This window comes from Hakea prostrata, chromosome 7 (genome assembly GCF_041222555.1).
Source record: "Hakea prostrata isolate BN-2017 chromosome 7, UWA_Hpros_2, whole genome shotgun sequence".
NCBI lineage: Eukaryota > Viridiplantae > Streptophyta > Magnoliopsida > Proteales > Proteaceae > Hakea > Hakea prostrata.
In genome coordinates, this window is record NC_142606.1 from 40,712,401 (window position 1) to 40,731,527 (window position 19,127).

The 19,127-nt window shown below is 37.0% G+C and overlaps 1 protein-coding gene and 1 non-coding gene across 2 annotated transcripts; both read right to left on the bottom strand.

The window, feature by feature from the left end:
• Positions 1–1,295: 1,295 nt before the first annotated feature.
• Positions 1,296–1,367, bottom strand: TRNAD-GUC (transfer RNA aspartic acid (anticodon GUC)). Its single transcript has one exon. It is a non-coding gene; the product is annotated as a tRNA-Asp (tRNA).
• Positions 1,368–4,864: 3,497 nt separating this feature from the next.
• On the bottom strand, positions 4,865–7,565 carry LOC149011160 (putative beta-D-xylosidase 2). The gene is made up of 4 exons (XM_089162340.1): positions 7,464–7,565; positions 6,904–7,191; positions 6,483–6,652; positions 4,865–6,338 (listed from the first exon to the last, which is right to left on the bottom strand). Exons 2-4 carry the CDS (start codon positions 7,165–7,167, stop codon positions 4,865–4,867), a joined length of 1,908 nt encoding a protein of 635 aa, XP_089018466.1. The 5' UTR covers positions 7,168–7,191; positions 7,464–7,565.
• Positions 7,566–19,127: the final 11,562 nt, after the last annotated feature.

The window sequence follows — 19,127 nt, forward strand, 5'->3', positions numbered from 1 at the left end:
AAATAAAAAGAGAGAAAATACTCAAATGAGTGAAGAAGAGTGAAGAAAGAAGAAAAGGAAAAAAGAAAAAATTTGAAGTCCATTAATTAAAAATGAAAATAGTCAACTTCATAAATTAAGTGAGAGAAGAAATAAATACTTACAATTATATTGATATGTTTAAAAGAGAAATAGCCAAAATAAAAAGAAGAAGCCCCGTTGTACCCAAAAAAAAAATCTAAATCTCCGATTAATGTAAGAGTTGAGTCTCTTCATGAACATATCTATAAATAAAACTACTGAAGCAAAAGATATTGTTTACATGAAATCAAAAAATGGAAGGAAATTAGAATTTTGTGGGGGTAAAAAAGAAACTCTTACAGACAAAAGAAAGAAAGGCATTTATTTTGTGCATTATTAGGTATGTTGAAATAACATTTTTTTTATTGTTTATATACGTTTGATCATGATAAATACTTCTTAGGCATGAATTAGAATTTGTTTCTTATTGCAAGTAGTTTCCTTCGTTCGTACAACCTTCAAACTTGTGTTCCTGCAAATTAATTATTCATGATCTTAAAATGGTTCAAAACCAAGACTAAGACACGTATTAAATGGATCTTACAATTGTACAACCCTTGTCAGTAGGAAATTGTAGTCTATATTTCTCTATCAAACACGAATAAATGTGAAAAGGCCAAGTCAACTGGCATGTCTTACTTGATTATGTTTGTAACTTTGTTCGACCCAAAATGCTAAATTGCTTTCTATCCTTCTATATCTATCAAACCAGGCCATTGCACAATGGGATGAGCTACACAACTAGCCATCCGAACATATAATGAATTACATATTCTCAATAAAACTGAAAACAAGATGTTTGGTCATTCCAACCCAAAAAAGGAACAAAAAGAAAAGTATTATGTTGAATACCATCTTAACTCCATTGAAATGTTGAGACCATTGAATAGGTACGTTTGATTAATGTCAGAAAGTAAATTGGCCCACTACGGAAGAGACAAACTAATTGAATTCAAATAAAAGAACAGAAAATTGGGATTTCAAATACATCTATGGAGAAGGAGACCACATCACAGTAATGTGACATTACATTTAATACAACCATTGCAACATCACCTCAATCGTATAATGTGCAAACTGCAACAAACCACGTACACTCCAACAATGCAAATTAGAAGGCAGTGAGCTTAAGATGGTATACAAACATTACAACCCAAAAAAATAAGGCAATGAGCACGTGTTATTTTCCTAGTCTTGATAAAAGGAAAAATAATATAAGTACAGAGCTCTAAAAACGCCGTTGCCGGGGATCGAACCCGGGTCACCCGCGTGACAGGCGGGAATACTTACCACTATACTACAACGACCGGATGCTTTAAAAATTGATAAAAACAACTATAAAAAAAAATTTATTTCTTAGTTTGATGTAGGCTTTGATTTATACATTTAAAATAAAAATAAAAGAGAAAATAAGGCTTCTAGTTGTTGTTTACAAGAAAATTTGTTTAAATTGAAAAAAAATGAAAGAAAAAATAAATATCTTTTATTTTATTTTCTGTTTCTTATTTGATTAGATGTTTTTATTAGTGGTTTAAAGTTATGGTTGTTTGGGATTGAAAAGAAAATGTATCTTTTACTCTCCTTTCTAAAAAATATTTATCTCTTGATTTGATTTTATGGTGTGCGACGCGGGTCGAACACCGGTTTATAAAAATCGGGGTTGGCAAACCAGAAAAAAGAAAAAAATATAAAGGGTACCAAGAATTTATAAAAAATAAAATAAAATGACAGAAAAATTAGTATAAAATATATTACATTTAAACAAAAACAAATGATACAATTGTCAAGTGAGATTTGCGATGAAACTGGAGTACATGCTTTTATATTCCAACTTCCCTAGAGCCTTCGGTAGCACAGCCAAGACGGCGACGGGTTCTCTGCCCCTACGGGATGGAGCAATAGAAGTTTTGAGAATCCAAGAAAAGGTCACGGCGAAACGAGCCGTTTATCATTACGATAGGTATCAAGTGGAAGTGCAATGATATATGCAACTAAGGCATCATAACAAACCGACTATAGACTTGAACTTTTTTTCTACATGACCCAATCAATTCGATCAGGCACTCGCCATCTATGTTCATTGTTCAACTCTTTGACAACATAACTTCCATGCTGACAGTTACATACACTACCTAAAGTTCTTTTTAATTTTTAATTTGGGTTAAACTTTTAAATTTATTCACCCCAAGAAACTTGTAGAAACATAGCTCCATAATATTATACTCTAGTGTTCATATCTCATTACAACTCTAAGCAAATATGACCCAACCACTTCTTTATGCCTCTCTAACGTCAACTCACATCCTTCGCTTACTACCAAAAAACACTGAAATTCTCCATTTCTCCCTAGATCATTGCAATTTAAAGTAGAGATGATCCAACCACTTCTCTTTGTCTCTCCATTGCCAACTCTCATCCTTCACTAACTATCAAAATTCATCTAGAAGAACTCTACATTTTTTTCTTCTTAAGAAAGTTTCTTTTTTTATTTTATTTTATAAAAAGTAATTAAAAACATAAATTATTTGGACAAGATGATAATTTAACCGATAGAAATCTACACTTTTTATTATTCATAACTAAAGCAAAAAGTTTACGTGCATTTGCACGTGAGTGTTTACTAGTATAATGAAATAGGAAAAGAAAAAAAGACAATAAAAGAAACGACTTCTTAGAATCTCCATGGGAAGACAAATGAGAACAATAAGCTAATTTGAATCCTTACCTCGTTGAGTACTTGTTTGTTGTCAACTGGAAAAGCAATGAGTATCAGTACGAGCTGTATTAATATCTCGCTTGCTCTTAAGAACTGAAGAAAGGTGAAAACGAAGGAGTTTCAAGTCGATTGCAGGAGTGGCATGGAGAGTTGCAGTGAGGGAGCTTTGTAGCCGTTACGGGGTGGAAGAAAAGTAGCGGTAAATGATAATGAAACAAAAACTAACAGTTGTCCATTTTGGGGTTTTGTCTTGGAAATAATTACCAGACTACCAAATTTACATCAAAACGAAAAACAAGTGAAAATTTATGATCAAGCGCAAAAACGGAAAAACACAAAAGAGTTTAAAGCACAACCTAGTAACTTAGAAGAAAAAACAGTCACATTTATATCAAATAACTGGTTGAGATTTAAAGATTGATTTTAAATTTAAAAAGTTCAAAATAGCCTTATAAATTTTTTGTTTTCTCAATTAGTTATTTGTCATAAATGTGCACTGCTATGCATAGTTCAGATGATGGTTTTTTCTAACTTAGGAAAATCTTAAATAGGGCCTCCAACATGAATCCATATCTTCTGCTCTTATCTCCTAGATAATCTCCAAAGTCATTAATATGATCATTCCTATGTTTTTTTTTTCTTCCCATTTGTCAACCAATGATAGTGACTGAGGGCCCACAATCATTCCTATGCAGTCTTAATATATTCATTCTTTATTTCATCATTTTTTTCAGTTTTTTGAACAATCATCTTAATATTTTTGCCTACAATACGTATAGCTTTTAGATATAACATTTCCCAAGATTTTATCACGTACATTATCCACATTTAGTAATCTTATATAACTTAAGGAATATGTTGGTTACCTTAACTTTTGATAAATTTCTCCACTTTACCAATGCCCATTTTGATGTTTTTCACTTTATTTATGTCTGATCCCAAGTCTTCAAGAAACCAAACATGGGGTGCCCTTATCCCAATTCTCACCAATTTGGTATCCATCATTGTGCGACAAAAATTACACATCTCATATTTCATCTTCATTGTATCAATCTTAAACCTCTTTCCAAAATGATTGGTGTAGCTCTGGCTTTGAACTGGTTCGTCTTCTCATTTCAACTAAAAAAGCATGACACCGTTAAAGAAAGTACCACACAATACCGCATCTTGGATGCTATTTAAGGTTGACTCTTGATGTCATTTTGTCATAATTAAAAATTCCTTACCTTTCTCACATAGATCTCCCACTAACATCGTTATATTCTACATATTCTCTCATTAACGCGACACATATAGTCGATGCCTCTATATTTATTAGAACATGTTAGTTTGAACTTTTATATATCGACACTATTATAAGTTCTTTTCAGGTCAACAAAGACTATATAGATTTTTTCTTTTGGCATCTATATTTTTCAACAAGCCTCCTCAATAGATAGATAACTTCTTTCTACCAAACACAAAACCTGCCCAAATTATGAGTCTTCCTTCTCAACAAACTTCAATAGCCTTCTCTCCAAATTTTATAGTATGACTGTTTAGTTTTGTGCTTCATCTTACATAAATCTCTAGAAAGAAGTGAATCTCAGTTATACCTCTGCTCCCTTACGTCAGTTTTTGGTTATATTTGTTGTTTTTACTTATGTTTTTCTATTTATTTATTTATCGAGAAAAGGTTGTGAATCCTTCATGTGCTTTAATAATGTCCACATGCTTACCTTAAATCCAACAATATATTATTTGATGTATGTGATGATGCAGGTTGATAAATATTATCATATTTTCTCTATTTTATATATTAATTTACAAGTACAACAAAAATGTACCATGAGGAGATAATCCATACATTATAATGGAAAAGATGATTCTGATAAATTGTCCCTAAAAAAAAAAGAGAAAAAGACCCCCCCCCCTTTCTAGTTTTCATAAATGTGAATCTCTCCATCTTTGCATATACATGTTTGCTTATAAACAAATAAGTTTTCTTAATTTGGGGTTTTCCTTTGGGTGGAAAAAAAAACACGAGACACAACTGCCATTATGGGGAAAGGCAGAGGGGATACTCGTCCTTCTTCCAGATTTTGTTTACTATGTTTTGATCTCCCTAGGATGCAAAGCTTGGAGAGAGAAGGAATGCTTAACCTCACCAATATGAAGTATATGTTCACCCATGGGAATTCTTCGAATTCCATTCTTGTCCACAACACTAAGATGCTTGCAAACATGTAGGTTGATCCCAACTCGTTGTTGAGAACCTACTGGAACATATACCTTCTCAAATGCCACTAGATGTTTTTGTGGTGCCCAGTCTCCGGCCAAAGATGTTGAGAAAACAAGTAAGGTATGAGTTCCATCCATGGAGCCTTTGTTCTTTACGTCGACATGGAACCCAACAACGAGCCTATCACATTTGATGTGTGAGATCTTTACTAAGTTTCTTGAGAGAGTGGTGTTCCGGTGAGAATGTCCACCGCTGACCGGAACTGAGACTACTGAAGGGGCATTGGCGATGGCATGAACAAATTTGGTGTAACTCAATCCATATCCAAATGGGTATACAACTGGGCCCTTGTAGAACTTGTAGGTCCTACCTGGGTAACCTCTTGCAGGATTGGCCCGCATGGCCATGTCTGTCATAGGCAGATTAGCCAAGTAGGATTGCGGATACCAAGTCATGGGTAGCTTTCCTCCTGGGTTAGTTGTGCCAAACAACACATCTGCAATGGCTGCTCCTCCTGCCTGGCCAGGGTAACCCACCCAGAGAATAGCAGAGACATGATGATCATTCTGAGCAAATGTTACGTCTACAGGTCCACCGCTCATCAAGACCAGTATAGCAGGTCCCTTGGCATTCAAAGCCACCCTAGAAATAAGCTCTTGTTGGCGTCCTGGTAAGAGTAGCCCATCCCTATCCCTGAATTCAGCCTCTATGCTTTGATCCAAACCCATCACCAGCACGGTCGCATCTGCTTGACGAGCAGCGATTATTGCATCATTGAATTCATGGTCTCCGCCGGCGGCGCACGACACGTTGCTACAGCCTTCCCGATGGACGACGGTCTTGGCATATCTCCCGATCCCCTGCAATGGAGTTGTGTATCCACATGGTACACCAGCATAATTCCCTATCATCGTTACCGTGACATCAGAATTGGGTCCAATTACGGCAATCGTACGGTGGCGACGAGTTGAGAGTGGCAAAGATGTTCCACGGTTCTTCAAGAGAACAATGCCCTGTCGAGCGGCCTCTAGGGCCAGCTCTTGATGGGCTCGGTTGCAAACAATATGTGGGCCCAAGTGGCCAAATTCTTGTGCTGATGGCTCTCCGTCGTACATGCCCAACCTCATCTGCACTGTTAGAGTGTTAGCCAAGGCAGCATTAACATCCAACTCGCTCAGCTTCCCCAACTTCACAGCTTGCTCTGTGTGGATTGCAAGGAAAGGTCCACAGTCCAAATCTAGACCTGCTTTGATGGCGACCGCAGCTGCATCTTCAGGTGTTGCAGTGTAATGTTGTGTATCGTAGAAAACCCCAACCGAATCACAATCTGAAACGATGTACCTGCATGCATGCATGAGACGAAGATTAATTAAAATCATAACAATGGGCTTGCTTTGCTTACTCTATGGATAAATTTGGAGGACCCATGGGCGTTGGGCCTTGTTTGGTTATTGGCCCAGTAAGCTAGGAAAAAAGAGCACAAACCCGTTAAGGCGCCATTCACCACGAATGGTGTTGCGGAGGAGGTTGGTGTCGGCGCAAGTAGGTATTCCGTTAACTTGATTGTAAGAGCACATCACACTCGCCACCTTCCCATCCACCACACATGCCCGCAACGGCACATTGTACGTATCCTCCAAATCTTGTTTGCTAACCTGCCAAATGGCTAGTTTGTCAATTATATTTACAAATTACTTATTTTTAAATCTTGTCAAATATCTCTACTGAGATTTTTACGTTTTTCGCACCGAATAAGAAGATGCTTATTTTTAAACAATTCAGACACGTTATATGCCTAGGCGTGAGAATTGTAGAACCAAACAAAGATGGTCTTTCTCCTCCCTTAAGGTTTTAAATGTTAAATAGAAGGATTATTTATTACCATATCGTTGGTGAAAGCACGTACCTTTGCATTGAAGTGGAAACGATCAACACCATTCCAGTTATCAAGGTCATAGGCTGTGTAGTGCTTGCAGCATGCTGCAACCTTCAATTTGTTCCCATCTTTTCCATGGGGTTGTTGGAGTCCTCTAACGTAGCTAGATGCATAACTAGAAGCTAAGGTAGGATCTTCACCAGGAGTCTCTTGTCCTCGACCCCACCTAGGGTCCCTAAATATGTTCACGTTCGGACTCCAATATGTGAGACCGGCGGCCCCTCCGTTGTACATAGCTCTTGCTTCATCTGACACCACCTGCATCACATCCAATAGAGATAGACCATAAGTGATAGATTGACAAAAATTTACTCATATGTTGATAGAGTATTAAAAAATAACATGATATCAACATGGGCTATGAGTATTTCACCAATTAAGGGATTCTTTATTATAAGTATTATTAGCCGAAACCGAAAACAATGCTTAGTTTACGAAACTACCCCCATGTGTGGAAAGAGAAGAAGCACCAAACTTTAGTAACGAATTGGATAGAGAAGGAAGGGAAGAAAGAGCACGAGGAATCTCACCCGTCCGATTAGTTCCCATAAGGAAGAATTGAAGGAAGAAGCGGTGGTGATGACCTGAGGGAAGCTAGTGGCTCCAGGGAATTTGCCACCAAATTTAACACCGAAACCTGTGTTGGAGATCCCGTGAAGCGCCTCCGACCACCACTCGTAACCACTGATTCCTAGCCTCGGCACTGCAATAGCATTGTCAACGAGCAGACGAATTTTCTCCTGCAATGTGAGCCGTCCGATGAGGTCTCCCACCCTGTTTGGTATGGGTAGTGACACAACACAGAAGGGTAAGCCACTCGTGTTTGCATTCCTTGGATCACAGGCAAAGGGAAGCCGTCGTGCTTCTCCTCTGCGTATGTGTGAAGAAAAACTAAGTATGAGAAGAACAAACAACTTAAAGAAGAAAGGAGAGAAGACGAAACCCATTAGTCAGAAAGGAAGAAGAGTAATGAAAGATAGAATTGTGATTTTGCGGTTTGTTAATGCGAATATATATAGAGAATAAGGATTGAATGGAAGAGATCTGTTTTGGTGATTAGATCTCCACGTCGTTCGATCTTATTGTTATTGAACAGACATTGACATTTATGGAGAATTAACTGCTAAACATACATTGACAGCATTGACACCATTGACACCATGCCTCTCTCTGCTCTCCAGCTTCTCTTCTTTTTTTTTGGGTTTGCTAACCCCGATTTTCAAGGCTTTGCCCTAGGGGTGTCAACGGTTCGGGTTGGGCCGGTTTCGGGCCGGTGCGGTTTGGGTTTGGGCTAACTAACGGTTTGGGCTAACGATTTAGAATTGGTTTACTAACGGTTTGGGTTCGGGTTTACTAACGGTGTGTTTTAAGTACCTTGTTGATATGTGAAATTTATCAATAGTATGTGAACACATTTAAATATTAAGTTATCTCAAGTCTTTTGTGTTGGGTGTTCAAAACCAAAAACTTTTTTTTTTACAAAGAAATGAAACTTATAGAACTAATATACAAAAGAAAGTTGGCATTGATGAATTTTAGTGGGTTGTCTCTGCTTATTTTCCTCCCCCTTCTTGACATTTGTAAAAATGGATCAAAATAAAGCATTAAAAGATTTTCAAATGATAATACACTTGCTAAATATTTACTAAGCCCATCTTCTAAATGGCGAAGGCTTTGACAAGCTTGTTGTTTGCATATTCCAAAGCAAAACAATTAAGGAAAACAAATTGATATTTGGGGGTTTTCTTGTCTTTTACATTAAAATTTAAGTTATTTTATTTCTTTATAACGGGTTTAACGGGCTGGTTCGGGTTCGGGCTGGTTTCGGGCCAAACGGTTCGGGCTAGCAGGCCACACACGGGCTGGCCCGGCCCAGCCTGAACCATTGCGGGCTGAGGTTGTTCAACCCGAACCATTGCGGGTTGAGGTTGTTCAGCTAGAACCATTGCGGGCTGAGGTTGTTCAGCCCAAACACAGCCCATTAAGCTTCAGTTCGGGCCTATTCGGGCTATAGCAGGCCGGTTCGGTTCGGTTTTAACGGTTCGGGTTAGGTTTTGACACCCCTACTTTGCCCTGACTAATCCGGTGTTCGACCCGGGTCGCACACCTGGCTGTGGTGGGTGAGTCTACCAACGGGGATTTTTTGCATCCACAAGGTTTCGATACCATAACCTTGCTTAAGCGGACCAAGCTGCTTACCACTTGGACCAACCCCCGTTGGTTCTCCAGCTTCTTTGAGTGCATGAAAATGTCGATTCCCTCTTCACTAATGTTTTGATGACCTAGATGGAGCATTCCCCAACTGGAACAAGAGAGACAACACTCCATGTATGGAAAGGCATTAAATGCGACTCCATCATCGGTTCCATCAACTCCGCCAACCTCTCTAGCACCAATATCGCCGGACCTTTTCCTACCATTCTTTATCACTCCATAACCTCTCTTACATCTCGCTCTACAACAATTCCATCAACTCTTTGTTGGATCCACTAGGATCTATAGTATTCCTATAATAATTAAAGCATTAGATATGAATATAATCACAGAAGCATAGATGAATAAATACCTCTAATGTTCTTGTTGTAGATCTGTCTTCTTTAATCCCTTGAATCTTCCGAAGTCTTTCACTATTTAGAATCCTTTCGTTTGAGAGTTTGGGGAAACAATCTCAAATCCAAATATTACGCGTGACGGCTACGGGGACCCAAGAAGCTATTTATAATATAACCACTCCCACAATAGTAAAGGTCAGTAATACCCTTGAATGAATATAGGCCCAAATAAATGACTAGTGTTAGTTAAGCCCACAAACCCAACAATCTCCCTCTTGGGCTACACTAACATGAGTACCTTTATTTAAGTATTTGACCATAACTCCCATAATCCTTCATCACTCAGAAAACCTGATTCAACCAACAAACAATTAATGTGAACAATAGCAGAAGATGCTCCTCAATATATGGAACACAACTATCTGTCATTACAGTAATTAACAACTTGTTGATATGAATCTTTGTGGTGCATACAATAAGTAAAGAATGCAAACCTTATGCGATCACAAAAGCATTATCTCTTGTGGGTCTTTTCCTGATCAATGATCAACCTACCTTGAATTACCTCATAGGTAGAATACTCAAATATTATAATTTAATAAACTGTCATTGATCGATAAAACATTAATATCTGACTTCACAAAAACCGCCCATTGGCATAACCGTCTGTGGCAAAACCGCCCATTGGCAAAACCGTCCATTGGCAAAATTGCCCATTAGCAAAACCGCCTATTGGCATAACCGTCTGTGGCAAAATTGTTAATTCGGATTTATGCTAAATATCGCCATAAATCAAAACACTGGTTAAATACCGCCATAAATCAAAACCTGACCAGGATTTAGGATAAATATCTCCATAAATCTAAACATAAATCTGAACATTGGCTAAATACCTCCATAAATAAAAACATTGGCTAAATACCACTATTGTCATTAGAACATCAAATGTAGCAAATATAAATCTATATTATTTACCTTAATCATTAACACAAGATGAAAACGGGAAAAAACATCTTATTAATGAATAAATTTCATAATGAAATCAAATAATGGTGAATAAAAACAAACAATAACTCCCACTACATGAAAATATCAAAAGATTCTAAGACATCCATATTGGAGACATGATTCTTAGAAACTCTCACTGAAAGTGCCTTAGAAAATGGAAGACATATTGATTATACTGTAAATGACATATATAAATTATCAAAATATCAATCTTAGACATGCATTTAATAACGGTGACAAAAAATATACATGCTAAAGAAGAAAAATTACCATCATGCTAGTAATGGTTGTCGACTGTTACTACATTTCAACCTTTCGGTTGAGAATGCACTAGTCCCCTTAAAATTTGCAATTACCGCGGGATATATGACTTTGAAAGTACCAACACCTTTGGGTTAATGATACTTCAAATTTAATCTTATTCTTTTAAAAACATGTGCATTATCATACTTTGATGATAAGATCTTTGGGTGAACACCATCAATCTTCTGCAATAATTAAATATATTAGATAACAAAATATCATGATAAAAATTATATTTTATCACTTTGGTGGGTTCCATATAATTCTATTATAACATTATGTAATCCTATTTGCAGATATATAAAGTGAGATCCTTTCAAATAACAAAACAATTATGCACATCCAATGTAAATTGTTTCCGCTATATTCTATAAAATTTTCTATAACAAAACAATTTACCGAAGCATTTTTTTGGCACAAAACAATTTTTTTTAATATATTAACCCACATTAAAATTGAGTGCAACAATAGTCCTTAAAAATCTCATTACCTTTGGGTGAATGAAATTCCTTAAATTATTATTCACTCCCACTTGTGTGCATATACTATCATTACATAGATGATATCATATTTAAGCAAATATCACCAAACTTTAACTACTATGACAGACAATAGGAAAGCGTCTATTTGAACCTTGTACTTCAGAAATTACTATTGTCTCCTTTACTTGTGTTAAGTGACGGTTAGATGTTAGTGTACAATGATCATTTTTATATTTTTTTTAAAACTCAAGCATTAATGTAAAGCGTCTATTTGACATCATTAAGATGAGTTATATTACCAAAAAAAAAAACACAAAAAAGTGAGCTCCGTAAGATTATCACGTTGTTCTCATTGTCGTGTCATGGATGGAATATTAGCTCTGGACTTCAATTTGGGGTGTGATTGGTAAGTTTTTACCTAGTATTTATTAAAGTTAAAAAAAAACATAATTACACTAAAAATTAAATTAATATTAAGGTTCAAAGTTATTTTGAATATTTGAAATATTAAAAGATGTCATGTGATCAAGTGTAACTTAGGGTTTTGACTACTAAGGTAATTGAGGGTATTGTGGAGTTTTAGCAGTAATATTAATTAAAGATAATTTAGAGCGTTAACTACTAGAGCAATTGAGGGTAATTTGAGGTTTTTATTAGACCATCTTTTCATTTAAAAGTAGTTTGTAGTTTTGAAAAAATATTTAATAGTAAAAGTAGAATTTAATTGAAAAACATTAACATAATGTGGTGTTTGATACATTTGCTTAGTAACAATAAAGATTAGTGATATTATCCAACTAAGAAGGGGTCCAAGTGTCATTTGGTCAACTAAAAAGGGAGATAAGTGATACTTACCCTATAAAAAAAAAAGAAGGAAAATGCTTACTACATGAGATAAGTGATATTTACCCTTGAAAAAAGGGGGAAAATGCTTACTACATGAGATACCCAAAAAATAAGTTGTGTATTGGCACTTGGTACATGATTGAGCATATCAAACCTTTGTATATAATATTGTATAAAGTTTTTGTTTGTCCTATTTCTGCATTGCTTTAATTGATATATTTATCCAAAACTAAGTTGTAAGTTGTAGCAAAATAGAAGGAAATCTTTTATCAAATTCATGGATCTGTTTGAGATATTGAAGTCAACTAATATACCAATCCTCCTCTAGAGGCTTCAGTTTCTTCTGTAGTTCATTTCTTTCATTTCCTTTTTCTTCTTTGGATTTTTGTTGGCGCCTGCGCGGATATCATCCGCGCAAGCAGCAGGTTGCGACAGGTATATCGAAAATAAATCCACAATTCAAACAGATTTAACTTTTAAGATTCTTCCATATTTGCAATTAAGTACCCTTTATTAAAACTAAATTTGCAAAACAAATACAAAATTTGGGCGAAATCAGAAAACAACATTGTGCTTTCATGTCATCAGACTTAAACATTTTGGATCGTCATCCTCCTTTCACAAATGCAACTCGAGAGCCCAAACTTTCAATTTCATTAAAGCTCAAAAAATAGAAAGGTTCTCCAACAGATTTTTCAAGTTTTCATTAGAAATACCCAACAATAATAAACAAGGAACCATCTACGATTTCTGAATTTGTTTTGTTTCTTACTTAAAAATAAATACTACGAAAGAGAACAAGATTTGACAAAATGGCTGACGGCCAGATGAAGAATAAAAATAGGAAGAAAGCTCTGGTTTTAAGCTTGAGAACCCAAATACAAATTTGATAAACACAAGAAAATAAGAGACGCAAAAACAAATGAGAGGCATCGATCGAGAGCGTAGAACACAATAGCATGTCAGAAAGAGATCAGTCGTGAAGTCAAGGAAAGCAAAACGTTTGAATAGCGGTTAAGCCAACAAAGAAGATGGATTGATTACCGGAGACAGAAGAGAGGGTTATGGTTTATGTTTTCCGATTTCACGCATGTGTAAATTTAGTTTAAATTAAAAGTACCTGATTGCAAATTAAGAAAAATATTAAAAACTACATTCGAGTTTGCAATCAGGTATATATTGAAAACCTGAAAAATCTGTTGTAGAACCTATATATTTTTTGAGTTTTAATGAAATTGAAAATTTGGGCTCTCGAGTTTCATTTGTGACGAACTAGAAAGGTGGTAGTCTCATCCTCTGCTTTCGCCCAAATTCTGGACTTGTTTTGCAAATTTAGTTTTAATAAAGGGTACTTAATTGCAAATAAGAAAGAATCTTAAAAGTTAAATCTATTTGAGTCGTTGATTTATTTTGTATACACATGTTACAAAAATCCTTCTTCTTCTTGTGTTCGTTTCTCTTTTTGCCTTTCTTTTCCTTTTAATGGATCTTCATTATATAAGACGTGAGAGGAGAGGGAGTTTGAAGTGTAGTGAGATGCAAATTTGTACCCTAGAGGAGAAAAAAGAGGAAAGAACTACCCATGTCCAGGGTCTTGAGAATTATCAGTTTTGAACTTTGCTACAAGTGGTTGATTCTGGGACAACTCTCTGGGTCTTGACCTCCAGTGGATAATCAGGGTAGAACTTCAGTGGGACCCACGTGGACCTATCAAGGCTTGGTTCCTCCCATCTGGTGAAATATGGTGCACTAGTTGGGTCAACCTATTGAACCTGGTTTCAGTTTATCAACCCACAAGGGGCCGATCAAGGTTTTCCTGTTCTAGGCCAAGCGTGTATTGGTTTTAGATGAAATGTCTTCTTTACCCTCTTAAAATTAATGCTTTTGACTTGTCAGTAAACACAAAGCAACATCATTTTGTGTATCATTTATGGAGATACCTGTTTATTAGACTAATTAATTTTAATGAGAATGATTAATTGCTTAAGCATGGAGAAGAATACTAGGTAAGAACTGAAAAATCTTATAATTATTTTTAGAATTTTTTAGATGAACCCTTTCCATTTTTCCTAGAGATAGGGCACACACCCCAAAACTTAAAACCTTACAAAAATCCCCACTTAACATTGTTACTAATCATACCTATAAGGATCATTAAAATTTTAATATGATCGTATATTACCCTCAAATGGGATAAAATGAGCATAATGTCCACACCTAAATTCTTTTTCAAAGTCAAACTATGAAGAGTATCATTCAATATATGATATGATTCTGTATCTTCTAAAGATATGAGTTTCTTTTTAGAAAAAGAAATAAAAAAAATGTAAATTTGCACTGCTAGAAATATAGGATTATGAAAAGGAAAATCTGGGATATCTGATCTTGATGAATCACTGAATTTGACGGTATTAGGGACTGTGGTTAAGGTCTATGGTTAGTGTTGTCATATATGATGTAATTTCAATTCTTCTATATAAAGAAGTCTATGGTCTCAAATAAGACATATGATCATTTACATCATTTCCTTCTTCTATATGGTATCAGAGCATGTTGAGATCCAATCTAGCATTTTTTGTCCTTACTCAATTCTTGTTTTTCACGGTTTTCTAGCATTTTTGTCCTTACTCAATTCTTGCTTTTCACGATTTTCTTGCCTCTCAAGTCTTCTTGAAGCTTCTTTTGACTCTTGACCTTGCATTTTCTTGTTTTTCTCTCAAAAGATGCTTTCTCTTCTTTCTCTCCTTGTTTCTTGTTAATGACATCTTCGAATTCTTTTTCTTCTCTGGCTACTGATGCATCATCGTCTCTAAGTTTTTCTCATGTTCCTCACTACCTCTCGATGAAACTCTTGTCGCATAACTACATCGTTTGGCGTTCTCAATTTATGCCGTTGTTGCTCAACACAGATCTGTTAGGCTTTGTAGATGGTTCGATATCCTGTCCAACACCGTTTCTTGAACCTGATTCGGTTCCTAATCCTGAGTTTTTGGCTTGGCAAAAACGTGATAAGCTTCTCTTAAGCTGGATTTATTCATCTTTGACAGAATTAGTGCATTTAGAAGTTACAGGTTTATCTACATCGAAGGAAGTTTGGGAATCTCTTGCTTCTACATATGCATCTACATCTCAGACTTGAGTATGCAACTTTGATTGCAGCTTCACAACATCAAGAAAGGGGCTGATTCTATGCAAGCGTATCTACTCAAGATCAAATAGTTGTCTGATGCCCTGTCTCTTGCATCGTCGCCTATTTTTTATGCTGATCTTGTCTTGTTTTCTCTCGGTGGTTTGGGGACTGATTATCAAGGAATTGTAACTTCTATTGCTACAAGAGACGTTCCAATTAAGTTCTCTGATCTGCGAAGAGATAAGGCAGACTAATATTCTTCAAGAAATTTCTAACGCCTCTGCTCAAGTTGCTTCTTCCACTGTGCCATTTCATCCCAATCAGTTTTCTCAAGGGGGTAGATACTCCAGTGGTCGAAATTCTTTTGGTAGGTTTTCTAATGGTCGACATTCTTTTGGTCGTGGCCTAAATGTTAATTCTGTGGAAAACCTAGTCATGTTGCAAAAAATTGTTTTCAACTTCACAAATATGCATCTGGGTGCGATGGTTCTTCTAGTTTTCCTCAAGCTCGATTGGCATCTACATCTGGTTCTGTTGGTCATTCTACACATTGGGTTGCAGATACAGGTGCTACTCATCATTTAACTATTGATCTTAGCTCAGTTAGCAATGCTTCAGAATATCTTGGTCCTGAGTCAGTGGTTATTGGAGATGGTTCAGGTATGTATATCAAAAATGTTGGTCAATCATCTATATCTTCTGCAAATTCTACACTTCGTTTGAATGACGTGTTACATGTCCCGAATGTCTCTCTACCTCTTTTGTCTGTGAGTAAATTGACTAATGATCATCCTGTATACTTTGAATTTCATTCCAAACAATTCTTTGTTAAGGATCGATTCTCGGGTTGTGTCCTCCTGGAAGGAAAGCTTAAGGATGGCTTGTATCAGTTATCTGATTCTGCTATAGATTCACCTTCGGTGTTTTCTCTCTCTGCTGCTCGAGTAACACCTTCAATATGGCATTCCAGACTGGGACATGCTAATTTTAGAACAGTGAATCACATTATCTCTTGTTTTGATTTGTGTAATTCAAGGTGTAATAATCGGACTGTCTGTGATTCTTGTGTTTTGGCCAAGTCACATAAACTTTCTTTTGCTTCTTGCACCACACACACTACAGCACCACTGCAGTTGGTATTTTCTGATTTGTGGGAACCTGCTTCTGAGTCTTCTACAGATGGGCATCGTTACTATGTTAGCTTTGTGGATGATTTTACTCGATTCACTTGGATTTATTTGTTGTTTGCCAAGTCTAATGCTCTTAGGGTGTTTCAAATTTGTAAGGCTATGGTTGAGAATTTATTCTCTTCTACCATTAAACAATTTCAGTCAGACTGGGGAGGAGAGTATCGCCCTTTCTCCAAATTTTTGACTGACTACGGGATTATACATAGACTGAGTTGCCCAGCTACTTCTGAGCAAAATGGGCGTGTTGAGCGTCGCCATAGACAAATAGTAGAAGTGGGACTTGCTATGTTGGCTCAAGCGGGTATGCCTATGCGTTTTTGGGGTGATGCGTTTACCACTGTCGTGTTTCTCATGAATAGACTTCCTTCGGCAGCTCTCGGTTTTATTTCTCCTTTTCGATGTCTCTACAATAAGGACCCTGATTATCAATTTTTGAGGGTCTTTGGCTGCCGATGCTACCCATTATTAAGGCCTTTTAAATCTCATAAATTGGACTATGGTTCTTGTCCTTGTGTTTTCACGGGATATAGTCCTCGACATCATGGATACAAATGCTTGGATATCACTACTGGCCGGGTCATTATTTCACGACATGTTCTCTTTGATGAGCAGAATTTTCCTTTTAAACAAAGCAATTCTTCAATGGTTTCTTCCCCAGTTGACTCACTGAGTTACCCACTTCTCATGATTAATGGCTCTTCCTTGCCATCTATTTCACCAGATCAATTCCCACTTTCATCTGCTACTGGTTTACCAAATACTGATAATGGGCCTTTAAATGTTACTAATGGGTCACTAAATGCTACTAATGGGCTTCCAACTTCATCTAGTGGATTTTCAACTTCTACGTTGCCCATGTTGGACTCAAATGTCTCTAACTCTTCACATGGGCCTGTTCATGCTTCTACTTCTTCGAATGGGCCAGCTCCTATTACATTACACAATGGGTCAGCTACTCCGCTCAATACATCTAGTGTTCAACCTCCGCCTGGGCGGACCCACAAGATGGTTACTCGTTCTCTTGATGTTACTAAAGTTCCTATGAATCTCATGACTATTCGATACCCCCTACCTTTGGCATTAGTTGCCTCTAAAGAACAAGATAGAGAACCTACTTGTTTTTCTCAAGCCCATAAGTCTACTATTTGGCGTGCCGCAATGGACAAGGAATTTAATGCCTTACTTAGTAATCAAACATGGGTCCTTACTCCTCCGCCACATGATTGAACCATCATTGGTTGCAAATGGCTTTTTCGGATTAAACATAAGTCAGACGGCACTATTGAGAGACATAAGACTCGCTTGGTTTCTAAAGGTTACACTCAAGAGTATGGGCTCAATTATGATGAAACTTTTAGTCCTGTGGTCAAGCCTACAACAATTCGTATTATCTTATCACTAGCTATCTCTTCTGCTTGGACTATTCGTCAATTAGATGTGAATAATGCCTTTTTGCATGGGCATCTCACTGAGGATGTATATATGCAACAACCACCTGGCTATCTCGATTCACAGTTTCCCACACATGTCTACAAACTTCAACGCTCTTTATATGGCCTCAAGCAAGCACCTAGAGCTTGGTTTCAACGCCTAAGTTCCTTTTTGATAGGGTCTTGGTTTTGTTGGTTCTATAACGGATTCATCCTTGTTCTTTCGGTCTGGTTCTTCTCCATTGTATATATTGATCTATGTGGATGATATCTTGATTACTGGGCCCTCATCAAGTGATATTGATAATCTTCTTTGTTCACTCTCCTCGAAGTTTGCTCTTAAAGACCTTGGTCCTACTCGGTTCTTTCTTGGCATTGAATTGATTCCTATGCCCTCTGGTGTGCTTTTGTCTCAACAACGCTATGTGAGTGGCCTTCTCGAGCGTGCTGGTCTTTCAGATGCAAAGCCCATTTCTACTCCTTTGGTTCCATCTGTTACTTTGTCTAAAGAGAGTGGTGTTTTGTTATCCGATGCTACTTTGTATCAAAGTTTGGTGGGTGCTCTTCAATATGTCACTATCACCCATCCTGACTTGGCCTTTGCGGTTAACAAGCTTTGTCAATTTATGAGTTGTCCGACTGACACTCATTGGGTGGCTCTCAAGCGTTTGCTCCGCTATCTCAAAGGCACCTTGTTGTATGGCTTACATCTTACTCTTTCCTCTCGGATTGTTATTGAGGCTTTTACAGATGCAGATTGGGCGGGATGCCCTGATGATAGAAAGTCTCATGGTGGGTATCTTGTTTATCTTGGTGATAATCTTGTTTCATGGCAATCACGCAAGCAAACCACTGTTGCGCGTTCAAGTACTGAAAGTGAATATCGCGCTCTAGCGTCTGCTACCACTGAGATCTCTTGGATCTAATCTCTTCTTCAGGAATTAGACATTGGTGCTATCTATCTCTCCGCAACTCCGGTTTTTCATCCCCGCACAAAGCATATTGAGATTGACTTTCATTTTGCACGGGACAAGGTGGCTAAGGGAGACCTTCAAGTTCGTTATCTCTCTACCATGGATCAACCCGCAGACATCCTTACCAAGGGACTCTCCTTCTCTCGCTTTTGTTGTCTTCGGTCCAAACTCAAGCTCCTTGAAGGACCGTTGACTTTGCGAGGGGTATTAGGGTCTATGGTTAGGGACTATGGTTAGTGTTGTCATATATGATGTAATTACAATTCTTCTATATAAAGA

Coding starts and splice junctions, on each gene's coding strand:
- LOC149011160 (XM_089162340.1), bottom strand. CDS start 7,167: ATGTACAACGGAGGGGCCGCCGGTCTCACATATTGGAGTCCGAACGTG. Junction 6,653..6,903: donor GTTTCCACTTCAATGCAAAG/GTACGTGCTTTC, acceptor GCCATTTGGCAG/GTTAGCAAACAAGATTTGGA. Junction 6,339..6,482: donor GGTGAATGGCGCCTTAACGG/GTTTGTGCTCTT, acceptor GCATGCATGCAG/GTACATCGTTTCAGATTGTG.